General features: G+C 54.0%; 1 protein-coding gene across 2 annotated transcripts; it reads left to right on the forward strand.

The window, feature by feature from the left end:
* Positions 1–971: 971 nt before the first annotated feature.
* Positions 972–18,245, forward strand: LOC137306445 (uncharacterized). 2 transcript variants are annotated; one of them, XM_067975655.1, is made up of 4 exons: positions 972–1,463; positions 12,759–13,347; positions 14,485–14,772; positions 16,944–18,245. In XM_067975655.1, exons 1-4 carry the CDS (start codon positions 1,224–1,226, stop codon positions 18,203–18,205), a joined length of 2,379 nt encoding a protein of 792 aa, XP_067831756.1. In that variant the 5' UTR covers positions 972–1,223; the 3' UTR covers positions 18,206–18,245. The 2 variants fall into 2 exon arrangements, with proteins under 2 accessions (XP_067831756.1, XP_067831757.1); XM_067975656.1 differs by lacking the exon at positions 972–1,463 and adding an exon at positions 8,846–8,946.
* The last annotated feature ends 2,714 nt before the right edge of the window (positions 18,246–20,959 follow it).

The raw sequence follows: 20,959 nt of genomic DNA on the forward strand, positions 1-20,959 counted from the left end.
TAGATGTGCTTTTCCAAGCACAAAGGGTCAGGGAGCTGCTCCAACAAAGGTTTGTGACAGGGATTTTCACAGAGCAAAGTTGTGATGTTCAGCTGCTAAGATGAGCCGTCTGTAAAATGGCCTCCTCCTTGGAAGTAGGGATGAAGAAAGAGAAAAAGATTGTGCATTTATATAGAGCCTTTCACGACCTCAGGAACTCCCAAAATGCTTTACGGCCAATGAAGTACTTTTGAAGTGTAGTCACTGTTGTAATATAGGAAACACGGCAGCCAATTTGTACACAGCAAGATCCCACAAACTGCGATGTGATAATGAGCAGGTAATGTTTTTAGTGATGTTGGTTGAGGGATAAATATTGGCCCCAGGACCCCGGGGAGAACTCCCCCCTGCTCTTCTTCCAATAGAGGCCGTGGGATCTTTTACATCCACCTGAGAGGGGCAGACGGGGCCTCGGTTTAACGTCTCATCCGAAAGACGCCACCTCCGACAGTGCGGCGCTCCCTCGGTTACTGGAAACCGGGAGTGTCGGCCTGGGTTATGGGGCTCAAGTCTCTGGAGTGGGATATGGGAATGGGAGCAGGCCATTCAGCCCCTCGAGCCATTCGCTTAGTTAGAACTGTAGCTGAACTCCATCTGCCCAATGCTGACCCACAATCAGGGCGCACTGGAGGGGGAGCCTGTACCCCATCAACTGCAGCAAAAAAAACCAAACCAAAAAAAAGAGAGACCCTTTGATCCTCTCCCAGGAGTACACTTCTCATCTCTCCCGCTTCCCCCAGGGGACAATTCACTTCAAACAATGAATTTTTTCCCATCCAAGAAAAAAAGAAAGCGGTGGTTTTTTTGTTGTCTGGCTCTGTCTGTGGGCCGGGGCTGATAATAATGAGATCATTTGAAAAGTCTCCCCAGCCAATTGCAACTTACCTGCTCTCAGGAATCAAAGGGCTGCCAGGCCCCGCCCCTCTCGGGGCACCATGTGATCGGCCCAGCCTATCGCCAGCTGCCTGCCTGTTACATTGTTTCCATTCCTCCCTGAAACTGACTCGATACATTTCACGATTCGTTACATTGTGTCCATTTCCCTCCGTGATACCGACTCGATACATTTCACGACTTGATACATTTCTGATTCGATACATTTCACGACTCGATACATTGTGTCCCGGTTCTTGTTACTTTGGCTGGAGGAGCGAGGTGAAGAAGGGGAGGACCCGGGGCTCATCATGGCTCGGAAGGCGGGCGCCAGCGCCCCCAACCCCGGCTTCGATAGGAACCGGATCGGGGAGAGGCTGGAAGCCAGCCTGGCCGGGCTGCAAGAACTCCGGCTGCTCCGGGAGAAGCACGGGGAGACGGTGAGGCGGGTGCTGGGAGACGCCGGCCAGGGACGGGACGATGCAGCCGGGAGAGAAAGCAGGAGCTGCCCGGGTGGTCTCCAGCCCGTAGGAAGAGCCGGCATCGAGCAGGTAGGAGAGGGGGGCCGGCAGGGGTGCACTGAGCGGCAGAGGGCAGGTTTGGATCATCCCCGGGTTGGGAACAGGGAGTCTGGGGGATGGGATCAGATCAGACTGGGGTTAATGGAAGGAATAGGATGTAGAGTAAAAGTCCTTCTATCCCTCAACAAAGTGCCACTCTTCCAGCTAAGGCGGGTAGATGGAGTTGAGGTACGGATCAGCCATGATCTGACTGAATGCCGGAACAGGCTTGAGGGGCTGAATGGCCTCCTTCTGTTCCAATGTTCCCTCCGCAGCCAGCGACAGACCTAGGAGGTTTGCCAGTCTGGGCTGGATTTGAACCCAGGTCCCGAAGATGTACGGGCAGCGCCTAACCCAGTGGCCCGGCCAAGGCTCCTGAACCTCAATATTGGTTGTATCTGAGATTTTGCGGAGCTCCCCTCGGAGTCGTGGGTTCGAGACCCACTCCAGAGACTTGAGCACGTAATCCAGGCGAGCTCACCAGGGGAGTGCCGCACTGTCGAAGGTGTCGTCTTTCGGGTGAAATGTTCAACTGAGGCTCCGTCTGCCTGTTCAGGTGGATGTCAAAGATCCCAAATAACTAGTCTTTCATCATTGTGGGATCTTGCAGTGCACAAAATGGCTGCCGTGTTTGCGCACGGTTCAAAGTAATTGGTATATTAACGGGATAGAAAAGATAATCCCGGGGAAATACTTCTGGGATAACGGGACATGATGGGTGGTCTTGAGGGGAAGTTTGGAACAGACGCCGGGAAGTACTCCTTTACCTGGTCAACAGCTGGAAAGGGGGCTGGTCGAGACGGGGGCGCTGGGCTCCTTTAAGAACCAGCTCCACGCTGCGATGGGGAGACCAGGGCGCTGGGCTCCTTTAAGAACCAGCTGCATGCTGCGATGGGGAGACCGGGGCGCTGGGCTCCTTTAAGAACCGGCTCCTTTAAGAACCAGCTCCACGCTGCGATGGGGAGACCAGGGCGCTGGGCTCCTTTAAGAACCAGCTGCATGCTGCGATGGGGAGACCGGGGCGCTGGGCTCCTTTAAGAACCGGCTCCTTTAAGAACCGGCTCCACGCTGCGATGGGGAGACCAGGGCGCTGGGCTCCTTTAAGAACCAGCTGCATGCTGCGATGGGGAGACCAGGGCGCTGGGCTCCTTTAAGAACCGGCTCCTTTAAGAACCAGCTCCACGCTGCGATGGGGAGACCAGGGCGCTGGGCTCCTTTAAGAACCAGCTGCATGCTGCGATGGGGAGACCAGGGCGCTGGGCTCCTTTAAGAACCAGCTGCATGCTGCGATGGGGAGACCGGGGCGCTGGGCTCCTTTAAGAACCGGCTCCTTTAAGAACCAGCTGCACACTGCGATGGGGAGACCAGGGCGCTGGGCTCCTTTAAGAACCAGCTCCACGCTGCGATGGGGAGACCAGGGCGCTGGGCTCCTTTAAGAACCAGCTGCACACTGTGATGGGGAGACCAGGAAGAGTCACAATAGACTGAAGGACCTTTTTCATCCAAACCAACCTTGTGGAGTGTCACACCCACAGTGTCGGCCAATCTTTGGCTTTCAAATGCTGATTAGACTCTCTGCCTGTGCCTTTGATTCTATGGCCCAGGGTCGCTGGTTAATCTGCCTGGAACCTGTCCTGGAGAGTGTTTGAATGGGACTGAAACAAGCCACCTGCCCCCCCAGAGGGGAGATTACTTTGCACCTTGGCTGCCTTTGAAAGAGTGGAATTCAACCCGGCTACATCCTCTGGAGGGGGTTCTTCCTGTGCCCACCGATGGTCCATGTAAAGCAGGGACCCCCCACCAATCAGCGTGGGGGGTGTGTGGTTGCTTTGCACGAGGCAGACTGGCTCAGCATCATTCAGTTCTGGGCACTGCCCCTCGGGAAGGATATATTGGCCTTGGAGGGGGTGCAGAGCAGATTCACCAGAATGATACCGGGGCTAAAAGGGTTAAATTATGAGGACAGGTTGCAGAGACCGGGCTTGTATTCCCTCGAGATTAAGGGGTGATCTAATCGAGGTGTTTACATTGATTAAAGGATTTGATAGGGTCGATAGAGAGAAACTATTTCCTCTGGTGGGGGGAGTCCAGAACGAGGGGGCAGAACCTTAAAATTAGAGCCAGGCCGTTCAGGGGTGATGTCAGGAAGCACTTCTTCACACAAAGGGGAGTGGAAATCTGGAACTCTCTCCCCCCAAAAAGGCTGTGGATGCTGGGGGTCCATTGGAGCTTTCAAGATTTGAGATGGATTGATCTTTATTGGGGGAGGGTATGAACAGAAATGGAGCAAAGGCGGGAAAATGGAGTTCAGGTGCAGAACAGCCATGACTGGACTGAATGGCGGAGCAGGCTTGAGGGGCTGAATGGCCTCCTCCTGTTCCTATCAGAAGCAGGGCTATCCCAGTGTTCATAGAGTGGATCACTCGGATACCCCCCACTCCAGTGTGATTCTAAATCAATCCCTCCTGGGGCCAGCCCATAGGACAACCTTTGTGGTGTTTCTCTAACAAGACACTGCTGCCTCCAGACCTCAGTAAATATTTTTCGTCCCGTGTCCATTTGAACTGTGAAAACCCCCCATCCCTGCTCAAGTGTTAGCCGTGACTCAGTGGGCAGCACTCTCTCCCCTCTGAGTCAGAAGGTCGTGGGTTCGAGTCCCACTCCAGAGACTTGAGCCCATAATCCAGGCCAACGCTCCCCGTGCAGTGAGTGCAAAAGACAAGGCTGAAGTGTTCGCAAAGCATTCAGCCAGAAGTGTCGAGTGGATGATCCATCTCGGCCTCCTCCCGATATCCCCACCATCGCAGAAGCCAGTCTTCAGCCAATTCGATTCACTCCACGTGATATCAAGAAACGGCTGAGTGCACTGGATACAGCAAAGGCTATGGGCCCCGACAACATCCCAGCTGTAGTGCTGAAGACTTGTGCTCCAGAACTAGCTGCGCCTCGAGCCAAGCTGTTCCAGTACAGCTACAACACTGGCATCTACCCGACAATGTGGAAAATTGCCCAGGTGTGTCCTGTTCACAAAAAGCAGGACAAATCCAATCCGGCCAATTACCGCCCCATCAGTCTACTCTCAATCATCAGCAAAGTGATGGAAGGTATATTCGACAGTGCTATCAAGCGGCACTTACTCACCAATAACCTGCTCACCGATGCTCAGTTTGGGTTCCGCCAGGACCACTCGGCTCCAGGCCTCATTACAGCCTTGGTCCAAACATGGACAAAAGAGCTGAATTCCAGAGGTGAGGTGAGAGTGACTGCCCTTGACATCAAGGCAGCATTTGACCGAGTGTGGCACCAAGGAGCCCTAGTAAAATTGAAGTCAATGGGAATCAGGGGGAAATCTCTCCAGTGGCTGGAGTCATACCTAGCACAAAGGAAGATGGTAGTGGTTGTTGGAGGCCAATCATCTCAGCCCCAGGACATTGCTGCAGGAGTTCCTCAGGGCAGTGTCCTAGGCCCAACCATCTTCAGCTGCTTCATCAATGACCTTCCCTCCATCATAAGGTCAGAAGTGGGGATGTTCGCTGATGATTGCACAGTGTACAGTTCCATTCGCAACCCCTCAAATAATGAAGCAGTCCGAGCCCGCATGCAGCAAGACCTGGACAACATCCAGGCTTGGGCTCATAAGTGGCAAGTAACATTCGCACCAGACAAGTGCCAGGTAATGACCATCTCCAACAAGAGAGAGTCTAACCACCTCCCCTTGACATTCAACGGCATTACCATCACCGAATTTCCCCACCCTATGGGTCACCATTGACCAGAAACTCAACTGGACCAACCACATAAATACTGTGGCAACTAGAGCAGGTCAGAGGCTGGGTATTCTGTGGTGAGTGACTCACCTCCTGACTCCCCAAAGCCTTTCCACCACCTACAAGGCACAAGTCAGGAGTGTGATGGATTACTCTCCACTTGCCTGGAGAGGTGCAGCTGCAACAACAACTCAAGAAGCTCGACACCATCCAGGACAAAGCAGTCCGTTCCATCGGCAGCCCATCCACCACCTTAAACATCCACTCCCTCCACCACAGGCACACCATGACTGCTGTACTATCCACAGGATGCACTGCAGCAATTTAAAGCTTCTTCGACAGCACCTCCCAGACCCGTGACCTCCACCACCGAGAAGGACAAGGGCAGCAGGTACATGGGAACAACACCACCTGCACGTTCCCCTCCAAGTCACACACCATCCCGACTTGGAAATATATCGGCCGTTCCTTCATCGTCGCTGGGTCAAAATCCTGGAACTCCCTTCCTAACAGCGCTGTGGGAGAACCTTCACCACACGGACTGCAGCGGTTCAAGAAGGAACCTTGGTTAGACCACACTTGGAGCACTGTACGCACCATATTACAAAATGATGTAGAGGCACAGGGGAAAGTACAAAACTGATTTACTAGGATGACACCAGAACTGAGAGGATATCCTGAAAGACTGAACAGGCTGGGGCTCTTTTCTCGAGAAAAGAGAAGGCTGAGGGGTGACCTGATGGAGGTCTTTAAAATTATGAAGGGGTTCGATAGGGTAGACGTAGAGAAGATGTTTCCACTTGTGGGGGAGACCAGAACTAGGGGGCCATAAATATAAGATAGTCACTAATAAATCCAATAGGGAATTCAGGAGAAACTTTTTCACCCAGAGAGTGGTGAGAATGTGGAACTCGCTCCCACAAGGAATGGTTGAGGCGAATAACACAGATGGATTTAAGGGGAAGCTCGATAAACACATGAGGGAGAAAGGAATAGAAGGATATGCTGATAGGGTGAGATGAAGTAGGGAGGGAGGGAGGGAGGGAGGAGGCTGGTGTGGAGCATAAACCTGTTGGGCCGAATGGCCTGTTTCTGTGCTGTTAATACAATGTAACTATTTAAGGCCCACCACCAGCACCTTCTCGAGGGCAGCTGGAGATGGGCAATAAATGCCCACATCCCGAGAAATGAACATAAAAAGAAAAACTCAGCAATCTCACCCCAGGGCCTTCGGGCTCTGACTGCACGACTGAAGTGTGCACATAGCCTGTGGTTTCCCATTCCACAGCCGGCCTGGCTGTGCAGAGCGCGAGGTGGGGGGAGGAGGGAGGGAGTTCTCTCTTAAGTATAGGGTGCCGAGTGACACACCCATCAGGCCTCGATAGATGCTAATCTCTTAATTGTTCGCATGTCTGGTGTTGTCTAGTCAAACATTGATCTGATCGCAGAACCTCAGCCCTCGAGCAAACCTGTGACTGTAAATATAAATTAGGATTTGTGCTGCAGTGCGCTGGGAACTTAAGTATATATTATGAACGCAAGTCTTGAGTCCCCTTGGTGTCGGAGAGGGTGGGGGGGGGGGGGGTCTTTGCCAGTCGGTTGTACGTGCCAGGACGATTCCATTAGGTGTTAGCTGTGGCTCAGTGGGTAGTGCACTCCTCTAGTCTCTGAGTCAGAAGGTCGTGGGTTCGAGCCCCGTTCCAGAGGCTTGAGCGTTAAAACTAGGTCGGCGGTACTGAGGGAGTCGGAGGGGCCGTCTTTCCGGTGAGACGTTAAACCGAGGCCCCGTCTGCCTCCTCTCGGGTGGACGTCAAAGATCCCACGGCCGCTATTTGAAGAAGAGCAGGGGGCCAATATTTATCCCTCGAACCAACATCGCAGATGATCTGGTCGTTATCACGTTGCTGTTCGTGGGATCTTGCTGTGCGCAAATTGGCTGCTTCAAGAAAGTACTTTGTTGGCTGAAAAGCGATTTGGGACGTCCTGAGGTGGGGGAAGGTGCTATATGAATGCAAGTTGTTTCTTTCTTTGCTCCAGGTCTGGGCTGAACGTACCCAGACCGTCACTCCTTACACACGTGCCTTCCATCGTGTCGACCGTTTTGTAGCAGGCGAAATCGTTCGAAAACCGCCCCCCACCCCACCCCGCATTTCACGGCCCTCCGTGACAATCCAGAGGCGCGGTGAGAGTGTCTGTGCAGTTCGATACGCGCTCCACCGAAGCGGGAGTGGGGGGGGGGGGTGTTTGTACCCGTTTCCCCCCACCCCGCCCCGAGGGGCCTGCGCTCAGCCCGAAGAATGAGGCTCATCGCAAACCTGCTGCGCCATCGTATTCCATTGTGAAAGGGACAATGGACTGAGACTGGGACAAAACAAACAGTATCCTTCGAGGGAGAGAGAGCTAAAGTCAACAGCAGGCCGTCCTCGCTCCTGCTGATGTGTTAGCGGGCTGTTGTCGGAGCAGCCTCGGCACATGCTCTGGCAGTTCACCTGTTCCCAGCAGAGACCCGCTTGCTCTGGGAAAGGGGGCGATCGTAGATGGGAACCAGGCTCCTTGCTTGTTCTCGGCGCGCTGTTTCCCGCTCGTTCAGCCCGCCAGAGCTTGTGTACGGCCCCTTTAATTAAGGCCGCACCGACACATGGGTGCAGTGTGTCTCTTCCGGCAAGCCCCTCGTCTGCCCCCTCGTCTGGGTGTCGAAGATATCACTGGACTGTTGGGAGATGAGCAGAGGGACCTCTCTCTGGCGTTCTGGGGGTCGATCTTCCTTCCTCGACCAGCACCAGAGATTGGGTGGGGGGGGGGGGGAAAGAGACATGTGGTAGAATAGGCCTGGAAGTTGTGAATTGGGACGTGGGGAGGTGAAGTCAAAGGCGGTGAAGGGTAAGTCCACGGTGGGCTTTCGAGATAGGGGGCCTGGATTTATAGGAGAGGGGGTGGGGGGGTGTGCAGAGTTCTGGGTGGGTCGGAGTTTGTGTTGGGTGCCGGGGAGGAGCGTGCTGGAGAAACTGAGCCTCGAGGGGGTGATTTCAGCCCCAGTGGGGGTGAGGTAGGGGCTGAGGCCAGAGGTGGGGGCCCCGGTGACTCCCTACTCTAGGCAAGCAGCCCTTTTGGAATCGGGCGCCCAAGCGGAGTGCTATCCCAGCATGCGTTTGGCAGGGCGCAATAGGCCCTGATCGCAGCCCGGTGCTGACCCCACGACCCTGGCTGGACAGTATCGGGCCTGGCGGTGATGCCTTCCACAGTCGAATTGCCCAAACACGTGGGAAGAACGGAAACTTGCGGGGGTGGGGGGGTTTACCGAAGCCTATGAAAAACTGTGCCCTCGTAGGGGGGGGCAGAACGAAGGGGATACAATGGGGTCTGCCAATCTGATTGAGCGAAAAGGACAGGCGAAGGGTTAAAGCATTTAAGTTGTTTAAAAAAAAAATCATGATCTTGGTTGTTGCATGGAGCTAATTTGCAGATAAGAGGTTTCCCATGCTGGAGCAGATGCTGATGAAATAATTACTGCTCTCTATCACGGGGCCCTGTGTTTGTTAAAGCTGCGCCAGTCTGCACTCAACCTCTCACAGGTAAATAAGTGACGATCAGATAAGGGCCCATGAAACTCGGCCGGGGCTGGGCTCGGAGCACCTGACACCACAGAACGATGTGTACCTGGCATCAGATTCAGGCTGGAATTTAATCATTGGTTTCGCATGACTGCTGTAAGTTGCACTCTCCGGCTCTATATATAAACCCCCCGAACCCCTCGATTAGATTCCAGTCTGTAACTCACCCCCGGGTATCTGTTATTCTATATATAAACTCCCCCGAACCCCTCGATTAGATTCCAGTCTGTAACTCACTCCCGGGTATCTGTTATTCTATATATAAACCCCCCGAACCCCTCGATTAGATTCCAGTCTGTAACTCACTCCCGGGTATCTGTTATTCTATATATAAACCCCCTGAACCCCTCGATTAGATTCCAGCCTGTAACTCACTCCCGGGTATCTGTTATTCTATATATAAACCCCCCGAACCCCTCAATTAGATTCCAGCCTGTAACTCACCCCCTGGTATCTGTTATTCTATATATAAACCCCCCCGAACCCCTCGATTAGATTCCAGCCTGTAACTCACTCCCGGGTATCTGTTATTCTATATATAAACCCCCCGAACCCCTCAATTAGATTCCAGCCTGTAACTCACTCCCGGGTATCTGTTATTCTATATATAAACCCCCTGAACCCCTCGATTAGATTCCAGCCTGTAACTCATTCCCGGGTATCTGTTATTCTATATATAAACCCCCTGAACCCCTCGATTAGATTCCAGCCTGTAACTCACTCCTGGGTATCTGTTATTCTATATATAAACCCCCCGAACCCCTCAATTAGATTCCAGCCTGTAACTCACTCCCGGGTATCTGTTATTCTATATATAAACCCCCTGAACCCCTCGATTAGATTCCAGCCTGTAACTCATTCCCGGGTATCTGTTATTCTATATATAAACTCCCCTGAACCCCTCGATTAGATTCCAGCCTGTAACTCACTCCCGGGTATCTGTTATTCTATATATAAACCCCCCTGAACCCCTCGATTAGATTCCAGTCTGTAACTCACTCCCGGGTATCTGTTATTCTATATATAAACCCCCCTGAACCCCTCGATTAGATTCCAGTCTGTAACTCACTCCCGGGTATCTGTTATTCTATATATAAACCCCCCCAAACCCCTCGATTAGATTCCAGTCTGTAACTCACTCCCGGGTATCTGTTATTCTATATATAAACTCCCCTGAACCCCTCGATTAGATTCTAGCCTGTAACTCACTCCCGGGTATGTTATTCTATATATAAACTCCCCTGAACCCCTCGATTAGATTCTAGCCTGTAACTCACTCCCGGGTATCTGTTATTCTATATATAAACCCCCCTGAACCCCTCGATTAGATTCTAGCCTGTAACTCACCCCCGGGTATCTGTTATTCTATATATAAACCCCCCTGAACCCCTCGATTAGATTCTAGCCTGTAACTCACCCCCGGGTATCTGTTATTCTATATATAAACCCCCCTGAACCGCTTGATTAGATTCTAGCCTGTAACTCATTCCCGGGTATCTGTTATTCTATATATAAACCCCCCTGAACCCCTCGATTAGATTCTAGCCTGTAACTCACCCCCGGGTATCTGTTATTCTATATATAAACCCCCCTGAACCCCTCGATTAGATTCTAGCCTGTAACTCACCCCCGGGTATCTGTTATTCTATATATAAACCCCCCTGGACCCCTCGATTAGATTCTAGCCTGTAACTCATTCCCGGGTATCGGGGGGGGGGGGGGGGTGGGGACAGACCCTCCCCCGGTCTGTGCAGCTCATTCTCCTGCCTTAATCTTGCCCCCTCAACGTTGCTCCCACCAATAGTGACCGATCTGTAATCGCCAGTAATCTTGTGCTCAAAGTTCTCTCTCCTGACAATCTGTCGTTATCTGCTGAATGTTTTTTTTAAACCGTTTATCACAGTATGTGCACCCACCAGAACCCTTTAGCGAAATCTATTGCACAAATGCTCAGCGCTCCATCTGTTCCCCTGTTTGTTGAGGTGTGTGTTATACAAAGCTCACCCCACCCCCCAAACCATACCTCACCTCTGGTGGGAGTTTAGTGCTGCAATTATATCTGCACAGAGAAAAACATGGCAGGAAATGAGATTTAGACTTCAGGGCTAATTCTTTTTAACCAGGAGTTTTGTGCATTTATATAGCGCCTTTAACGTCCCGAGGCGCTTCACAGGAGCGATTATCAGACAAAATTTGACACCGAGCCCCATAAGGAGATATTAGGACAGGTGACCAAAAGCTTGGTCAAAGAGGAAGGTTTTAAGGAGCGTCTTAAAGGAGGAGTGAGAGGGGGAGAGGTTTAGGGAGGGAATTCCAGAGCTTAGGGCCCAGGCAGCTGAAGGCACGGCCGCCATTGGTGGAGCGATTAAAATCGGGGATGTGCAAGAGGCCAGAATTGGAGGAGCGCAGAGATCTCGGAGGGTTGTAGGGGCTGGAGGAGGTTACAGAGATAGGGAGAGGTGAGGGCCCTGGAGGGATTTGACAACCAGGCAGCAGTTCCAGCACCTTTTATGGCTGATATTCACAGTGGATCCTCGTCTGTGCCTGTTGGCCGATCGACCGAGGGGGGCATCGCGGCTGAGCTCGATCTTTTCCCAACACCCTCGCACACTTTCTTCCAGCAGGTGTTACTGGATGGTACCCAGGAACCTGAGCTCTTTTCTGCACCCACCACCCACCCCCCCACCCCAACCCAGGGGCACTGAGGCCAACTCTAACACCCCAACTGCTGCCCCGTCTGAGATCGACACTGACAGTGGAGGGAGGGATGGAGTTCGGAACCTTGGACCTGATTGTGAATTAACGAGCTGCTCCTCCGCTATTTTTGTCCCAATCAATCTGCTCCGTTTGCACACTGGTAACTGCACCTTTCACGACCTCAGGACATCCCAAAGCGCGTCACAGCCAATGAAGTGTAATGTAGGGAAATGTAGCGGCCAATTTGTGCACAAACGAGTTAAATGACCAGTTAATCTGCTTTTTGGTGTTGGTTAAGGAATGCTGGTCCCCCCAGGACACCGCGAGGACTCGCCTGCTCGTCCCTTGGGCGGGGTACGGTACTGCGGTGGTTATAGCACTGGACTAATAAAGACCATACGAACAGGAAGAGGCCATTCAGCCCCTCGAGCCTGTTCTGCCATTCAGTAAGATAACGGGTGAGGTGTTAACTCCATCTACCCTTGGTTCGAACACCCTTAACACCCTCGCCTAACAAAAACCGATCAATCTCAGTTCTGAAATTTTCAATTGACGCTCCCAGCCTCAACAGGTTTTACGGGGGGCGGGGGGGGGGGGGGGGTGGGGGGGAGAGTTCCAGATTTCCACTCCCCAAGATTTCCAAGAAGGTGAGTTCAAATCCCACCCTAGCAGTTTGAGAATTTGTTTTCAGTTTTAAAAAATCCCGATTTAAAGATAAAGAGCTGGTATCAGTTAAAGTGAAGCTGTCCGATTGTATTAAAAGCCCGACTGGGTCACTGATGTCCTTTTGGGGGAAGGAAACCTGCCGTCCTCACCCGGTCTGGGCCTATAGGTGACTCCAGTCCCCACACCCGACGTGATTGATTCTTAACCGCCCTCTGAGGGTATCAAACTGAGTTACTACACGGACCGCAGGAAATGCCGGCCTCGCTAGCGACTCCCACCTCCTGAGAATGAATGAAACCAAGCCCTGTCTGCCTTTCTTTTTGTATAAACGTCCCATCCAGAAAACGGCACCTGGGACAGTGCTGCACTCCCTCAGTACTGCACCGGGAGTGTCAGTCTGGATTACGTGCTCAAGTGATGGGAGTGGGACTCGAACCTGTGACCTCAGGATTCGGGAGCGAGAGTGCTACTGACAGAGCCAAGCTGGCACTACTCGTTTGTCTTGCCCCCTGCTTCTAACACAGCTTGTTCTTTTTAAATTGCAGTGTTTCTCAGTGGGACCTGCTGAATTGGAAGGACAGCGCCTTAACCAACAGGTGGCCGAGCTTCACCTGGGCGGCAGAGGGACCCTTGGCTGCATCGGGCACGGCGATGGGCAACACAGCTACGGGGCAGCGACCTCTACCCTGGCTACTGAGCCCCTCGTCCCGGCACCGAACCTCAGCCACCCAGAGACTGCCTGTGGGCCGAGGGGGGCTTCGTGCGCCAACAGGACCTCCGCAGAAGGGGCAGGGGTCGGCTGCCCGCCTATTGCCAAGGGCGACGCCGCTCCGCGTCCCACAGGAGGTCCCGCTGCTCCGGGCTCGGCCCCCGACGCGACTGAAAGCGCCCAAGGGGGGCTGGCGAAGGCGGAGTCCAGCAGCGACGAGCGGACCGCCATGGGCCAGAGCAAGGAGCGCACGGTCCCCGTCGCCAAGGCTCCGAGTCCCCAGGGGGGGCCCAGATCCACGGCCGCATCCGGACAACATCTGGACCTGGAGCGTGGCTCGGGGGAGCTGAAGAGGGCGGGATCGGGGACGCAGCTCGCCGAGGGGCCTCTGGACAATCTGGACTGCGACTCGAGGCCCAGCTCAGGTGACGAAGGGCCGTGGTGTCGACTGTTGGCTCCGCTGCTGATGCTTTTGGCTGAGTTAGGAAATAAAAAGGGCGCCTTGGAGGGGGTGCAGCGCAGATTCACCAGAATGATACCGGGGCTAAAAGGGTTAAATTACGAGGACAGGTTGCAGAGACCGGGCTCGTATTCCCTCGAGTGTAGAAGATTAAGGGGTGATCTAATCGAGGGGTTTAAGATGATTAAAGGATTTGATAGGGTTGATAGAGAGAAACTATTTCCTCTGGTGGGGGGGGAGTCCAGAACAAGGGGGCAGAACCTTAAAATTAGAGCCAGGCCGTTCAGGGGTGATGTCAGGAAGCACTTCTTCACACAAAGGGGAGTGGGAATCTGGAACTCTCTCCCCCCAAAAAGCTGTCGAGGCCGGGGGTCAATTGGAAAACTCAAAACTGAGATTGATCGATTTTTGTCGGTAAGGGTATTATGGGATACTGAACCAAGGTAAATGGAGTTGAGATACAGATCAGCCGTGATCTAATTGAATGGAGGTACAGGCTCGTGGGGCTGAATGGCCTCCTCCTGTTCCTATCTCTGGGCCATGCATCAGTTCTTGGCCTCAAGGTCGCGACCTGTTCCCCGGGGTGGGTGTGGCCTAGGTGTGAGAGGTCGTCTCCTGCCTTTTCCTACCCGCCCGGCAGCCCCGAAGGTGCTCTCACCTGATCCAATCTCACTCTGGTACCCGGAATATTACATCAGAATAAAAGCCAGAGAACTGAGGCCGGAGTTAGGGGACTGGAGATCTGGAGCGTTGGGGGTAAATTTGTGGCTAGAGGCTAACGTACTGGGACGTGTGGCTGATTGGGAATCCAGATGTGGCTGATTGGGAATCCAGATGTAATGAAGGAATCCAGATGTGGTAATTGCTTGTCTAATTAGCATATAAAAATGAGTAATAGACACGGTCGTTGGACATGTGAGAGGGACTGGAGGGGTGGGATAGTGGGGGAGTGAGAGGGACTGGAGGGGTGGGATAGTGGGGGAGGGGGAGTGGGAGGGAGAGGGGGAGTGGGAGGGACTCGAGGGGTGGGGGGGGAATTATTGACCCCTGTTTCAATGTGTGAATCGATTTTCTTTTTCCCGTCCTTCTGTTCTGTTCTCAGGTTTTTACGATGTCAGTGAGAGCACCTCCTGCTCCCTCTCGAACTCCTGCTGCTCCGTGTACAGTGAGTGTCCCTCTAGCTCGCGATGGAGCATGCAGTCACTCTCTCAGCTGCCCCGGGGGAGCGGCAACTGGAGCAGGCCCAGGTCGACCGACGAGGCCACCGTCCGCCTAATGGACCTGCGGTCGCAGAGGTTCCTGTGCAGCCTGGGGGCCCGGGCCAGCGACGAGTCAGCGGGGAGCGGGGCTGACAAGAGGTCAAAGGTCTCACAGCGACCAGTTTCAACCGGTAAGTTTTAAAAAAGAACCACCACCCCATAATTTGCACGGCTGTGGTTATACTGCTAGATTGTGGTCTCTCCTCTCCCAGTGTTGTGGGCACCTGAATGGCATCAGCGACCTCCCCCCAAACCTGTTGCGAATTGAAGCCAAGATGCAGCCTGCCTGCGATGCCCTCTGCAGTAGAACAGCCCGCAGGCCCGGACAGACCACACCTTGATTACCGCGTCCAGCTCCGGTCGCCGGGGGGAGAGACGCTGAAGGAGTCAGGGGCAGCGCAGAGAAGGGCCGTGAAGCTGACCCCGACTGTCAGAGGTCTGAGTTCATGAGGGAGAGACTCGGGCCATTGAAAAGAAATAACCTGCATTGATATATCACCTTTCCCCACCTCAGAACGTCCCAAAGCGCTTTACAGCCAATGAAGTACTTTTTTTGAAGTGTAGTCACTGTTGCAATGTAGGGAACACGGCAGCCAATTTTGCACAGCAAGATCCCACAAACAGCAGAGAGATAACGGCCAGATAATAATCTGTTTTATTAACGTTGGAGGCATGAACATCGGGGAAAATTTACCTGCTCTTCTTTGAAATATTGGCCTTGGGATCTTTTACATCTACCCTGAGAGGGCAGGCGGGGCCTCGGTTTAACGTCTCATCTGAAAGACGGCACCTCCGGCGGTGCTGCACTCCCTCGGTACTGGCACCAGGGGTGAAAGGAAGAGTCTGAAGGGGTTATAAGATGGCATGGAAAAGATGAAAACAGATTAAACAGTGGGAGTAGGACAGGGGAACACCGGTTCATATTCAGGAATGGGTCATTTCAGGACTGATGTCAGGAGGTTCTTCAGGGTTTAGGGAATGGATTCCCAGATAGGGCAACGGGTGGGGGGACCCCTGGAAGAACCAACTGGATGGGTGTTGGGGATGTGATGGGGTTTGGGATGGGATGGACTCGGGATTGGGGGGGGGGGGGTGGGTAAGGACTGAGTTGGGATTGGGGTGAGAATTGGGATGGGCTGGAAGTGAAGATTGAGTTGGATTGGGGAGAAGATGAGGGTGAGGATTGAAGATGGGGAATGGGAGTGAGGATTGGGGTGGAGAGTGGGAGTGAGGATTGGGGTGGAGATTGGGAATGGGAGTGAGGATTGGGGTGGGGTTTGGGAATGGGAGTGAGGATTGGGGTGGGGATTGGGAATGGGAGTGAGGATTGGGATGGGGAGTGAGGATTGGGGTGAGGTTTGGGAATGGGAGTTGGGATTGGGAGTGGGGAGTGAGGATTGGGAATGGGAGTGAGGATTGGGGTGGAGATTGGGAATGGGAGTAAGGATTGGGGTGGGGATTGGGAACGGGAGTGAGGATTGGGGTGAGGTTTGGGAATGGGAGTTGGGAATGGGAGTGGGGAGTGAGGATTGGGAATAGGAGTGAGGATTGGGGTGGAGATTGGGAATGGGAGTAAGGATTGGGGTGGGGATTGGAAACGGGATTGGGAGTGGGGAGTGAGGATTGGGAGTGGGGAGTGAGGATTGGGAGTGGGGAGTGAGGATTGGGAGTGGGGAGTGAGGATTGGGAGTGGGGAGTGAGGATTGGGAGTGGGGAGTGAGGATTGGGAGTGGGGAGTGAGGATTGGGAGTGGGGAGTGAGGATTGGGAGTGGGGAGTGAGGATTGGGAGTGGGGAGTGAGGATTGGGAGTGGGGAGTGAGGATTGGGAGTGGGGAGTGAGGATTGGGAGTGGGGAGTGAGGATTGGGAGTGGGGAGTGAGGATTGGGAGTGGGGAGTGAGGATTGGGAGTGGGGAGTGAGGATTGGGAGTGGGGAGTGGGGATTGGGAATGGGAGTGAGGATTGGGGTGGGGATTGGGAATGGGAGTGAGGATTGGGGTGGAGATTGGGAATGGGAGTGAGGATTGGGGTGGGGATTGGGAATGGGAGTGAGGATTGGGGTGGAGATTGGGAATGGGAGTGAGGATTGGGGTGGAGATTGGGAATGGGAGTGAGGATTGGGGTGGGGATTGGGAATGGGAGTGAGGATTGGGGTGGGGATTGGGAATGGGAGTGAGGATTGGGGTGGGGATTGGGAATGGGAGTGAGGATTGGGGTGGGGAGTGGGGGTGGGAGTGGGTGTGGGGATGGGCCCACCTCGGTCAGGTCAATATTCCCTAACCTTCTTGCCTCTGTATTTCAGGCGACCTGAATTTCCTAAGTCGTTACCTGAGTGTGGACCCTGTCAGCTCCCAGCTCTCCTGCTGCCGCGGCCCCTGGAACCCCGAGCGTCCCGGGCCGGGCCCCGACCCCAAGTACCAGTGCGACCTGGTCTCCAGGAACAGCAACGAGGTTTACCACTACCCGAGCCCGCTGCACGCCGTCGCTCTGCAGAGCCCCCTCTTCACCGCCTCGTCCTGCCGCCGAAGCCCCTCGAAGGAGGACCTGACCAGCCGGGCCGCTGGGGTCAAAACAGCGGCGGGCCTCCCGCCCGAGGCCGTCCCGCTGCCGAGCCAAGGGAGGCTGGACAAGTACATCTGCGGCCTGGTGCTCCGTTTCAAGTGCAGGCCGGCGCCCAGGAGGTCCGAGCTGGCCTCTCACCCCAAGAGCCTGTCCATGTCCTCCGTCTACAGCCAGAGCTCTTCGGCCTTGGGGGCCGCGCCGCTGGTCAGCCCGGCCGGCGGCTGGAAGGTCCGCCGGAGGATCTCCACCTGCTGCCAGGCGGCCGACCGGGCCCGCTCGCCGGACTGGAGCGGCAGCGGCAGCGACGCCTCCTCCTCCTTGGAAGCCTGCCCGCTGTCGGGGCCCGGCCCGAGCGTCGAAGGCCTCTTCCCCCCGCCCGAGGCCTCGGACTCGCCCGCGGCCGCCGACCCCGAGGGCCTGCTGTACCGAGGGAAGCACCTGAGCCGCGAGCTGGTGAGGTGCCCGGCGTCGGGCCTAGACCGGGACACGGGTCGGGAGGGCGGCCGCAGGACGGACCTCTTCAAGCGGATGAGCGCCAGGGGGAAGTCGGGCGGCCGCTCGAGCTCCGAGATGAACCTCCACTCGGCGGCCTGCCAGAGGCCCGAGGCCTTGTGCGGCTTCGAGTGCCGGCCGAGCCCGGCCAAGGGGAAGCAGAAGTGGACGTCGGTGCTCGAGATCCCGGGCCGCTGCAAGCCGAAGAGACCCGGCCTGCTGGGCCAGGCCCAGGCTTTCCTCAGCCGGCGCCACCGGGCCTTCTCGGCGGACTCGCCCGCCTCCTCGCTCCGGGCCGGGGTGCTGGAGGCGAGCCGCGAGGATCTCCGGGCCTGCGGTTGCCAGGGCGACGGTTGCCACGGCCGGGCCGACTGGGCCGAGACGCTGCCCCGGGCCTCCGTTGCCATGGAGACCAGGTTCCACCGCTCCAAGTCCTTCAAGGAGCTGAGGAAGAAGGTGCAGCTCTCCATTAGGCCGTGGTCCCTCAAGGTGAACAACGCCTCCAAATGACCGTGGAGGGAGGGACGAGGCTGCCCAGAGTGGAGTGTGTGTGTGGGGGGGGGGGGGGGGGGTTGCTAAGGGCGGGGGGTGGGGGGAGGAAGAGAGGGGGTGTGTGTGTGTGTGTTTGGGGGGGCGGTAAGGGGAGGGGGGAGCCCACAGATTGCGACCGAATTACTCTTGACAGTAATTAAAATGGTAGTTGTCCTTCTAGAAGGACGTGACCCCCTCAGGTGAGGCAGACCACGGCCTAGTGACGACGGCTGGCCACGAGCTATACCGCTTGAGGAATAGCGTCGGCGAGTCCTGCCCTCGGGGACCCCAATCAGCCCTACGGCTCGACTTTGCTTTTGGGGTACGGTTGCGCGCAAATCAACGGTCGAGGGGACCGTTCTTTGCGGGCGAGCCCGGACGGTGAGCGTCGGCGGGCTATTCGACCAAGGGGGGGGGGGCGCCCTCACCCATTTTCCGATCCGGTGAGGGGGGGAGAGAGACGGCGGACCGGCTTGGCGCCGAGCCCAATTGTAACTGTACGCACGCACCCCCTTCCCCGCTCGTCGCCTCCCCAGCTAACAAAGCACGGTTTGGGCCCAGGAGGAGTGGGCTGCTAGTGTGAGATTGCCTCTCGACGCCCGTGGAATCGGACCCCAGCAACGAGGACAAAAAAAAAACAAACTGGAAATGTTTGGGAGAAAAAAAGAAAGACAAAACTGGGAGATTCTCAGAGGAGGAATTGATGTGAACTGGGACCTAGTGCCTTAAACAGTCCGAATCGGATACTAATCATTTTAGTAAAAAAAAAATTATTTAAAGTATCTTAATGCTGGGATATAATATTTTTGGATGGTGAATGTAGTGTCCAATTAAAGCTATTGGCTGACATGCAGTGCACTTGTTTCCTTTTGAGTAAATTTGTTTGTCAGGATTCAGAGTGTTTTGGGATCAGGAGGAGGAGGAGGAGGATGGCGATGGGAATCTCTCTGCAACATGCTCCGCTGGACGAGGCAGGCATGAGATATTCGGCCGTGGCAGGCATGCAGAAACTAATGGCCGCAGAGAAATAGTGTTTCATATCCACGTCGAGCAAGTGGGGACACTCCTACTGGTGCCGTTAGAACTGTGGGCGGACCTGACTCACTAAAGGCCGGGCGATTGTTCATATTATACAATTTTTTCGCTCGTTCTTTGAAGCTCCTGGGCTGAGAGTTTGTAAAAGGGCCCTCCTTGACTCTGTCACCTCAACAACAACGTGCATTTATATAGCGCCTTTGACATGGTAAAACATCTCGAGGTGCTTCACGGGAACGATTATAAAACAAAATTTGACTCCGCGCTTCGTAAGGAGACATTAGGACAGGTGACCAAAAGTTTGGTCAAAGAGGTTGGTTTTAAGGAGCGTCTTAAAGGAGGAGAGAGAGGCGGAGAGGTTTAGGGAGGGAATTCCAGAGCTTAGGGCCCGGGCAGCTGAAGGCACGGCCGCCAATGGTGGAACGATGGAAATCAGGGATGCGCAAGAGGCTAGAACTGGAGGAGCGCGGAGATCTTGGAGGGCTGTCGGGCTGGAGGCCATAGAGGGATTTGAACACGAGGATGAGAATTTTTTTTTAAAAATTCAGCCTCGTTGCTGGATAAACCCTAGATCAGAACTCCGAGGTCGGTTATTAACAGCGACTTGAGATAAATTAATGGGAGCAGGATTTTAAAATTTCATGACCTCCCAAAGTGCTTTACAGCCAATGAAGTACTTTTAAAGTGTAGTCACTGTTGTAATGTAGGAAACGTGGCAGCTAATTTGCGCACAGCAAGATCCCACAAACAGCAATGTGATAATGACCAGATCATCTGTTTTAGTGACATTGGTTGAAGGATAAATATTGGGAACATCGGAACAGGAGTAGGCCATTCAGCCCCTCGTGCCTGCTCCGCCATTTGATAAGATCATGGCTGATCTGTGATCTAACTCCATATACCTGCCTTTGGCCCATATCCCTTAATACCTTTGGTTGCCAAAAAGCTATCTATCTCACATTTAAATTTAGCAATTGAGCTAGTATCAATTGCCGTCTGCGGAAGAGAGTTCCAAACTTCTACCACCCTTTGTGTGGAGAACTGTTTTCTAATCTCACTCCTGAAAGGTCTGGCTCTAATTTTTAGACTGTGCCCCCTACTCCTAGAATCTCCAACCAGCGGAAATAGTTTCTCTCTATCCACCCTATCTGTTCCCCTTAATATCTTATAAACTTCGATCAGATCACCCCTTAACCTTCGAAACTCTAGAGAATACAACCCCAATTTGTGTAATCTCTCCTCGTAACTTAACCCTTGAAGTCCGGGTATCATTCTAGTAAACCTACGCTGCACTTCCTCCAAGGCCAATATGTCTTTCCGAAGGTGCGGTGCCCAGAACTGCTCACAGTACTCCAGGTGCGGTCTAACCAGGGTTTTGTATAGCTGCAGCATAACTTCTGCCCCCTTGTACTCCAGTCCTCTCGATATAAAGGCCAGCATTCCATTAGCCTTCTTGATTATTTTCTGCACCTGTTCATGACACTTCAATGATCGATGTACCCGAACCCCTAAGTCCCTTTGGACATTCACTGTTTTTAACTTTTTACCATTTAGAAAGTACCCTGTTCTATCCTTTTTTGATCCAAAGTGGATGACCTCACATTTGTCTACATTGAATTCCATTTGCCACAGTTTTGCCCATTCACCTAATCTATCAATATCGCTTTGTAATTTTATGTCTCCCCTGCTCTTCTTCCA

Source organism: Heptranchias perlo, chromosome 43, assembly GCF_035084215.1.
Source record: "Heptranchias perlo isolate sHepPer1 chromosome 43, sHepPer1.hap1, whole genome shotgun sequence".
In the NCBI taxonomy this organism is placed as follows: domain Eukaryota; kingdom Metazoa; phylum Chordata; class Chondrichthyes; order Hexanchiformes; family Hexanchidae; genus Heptranchias; species Heptranchias perlo.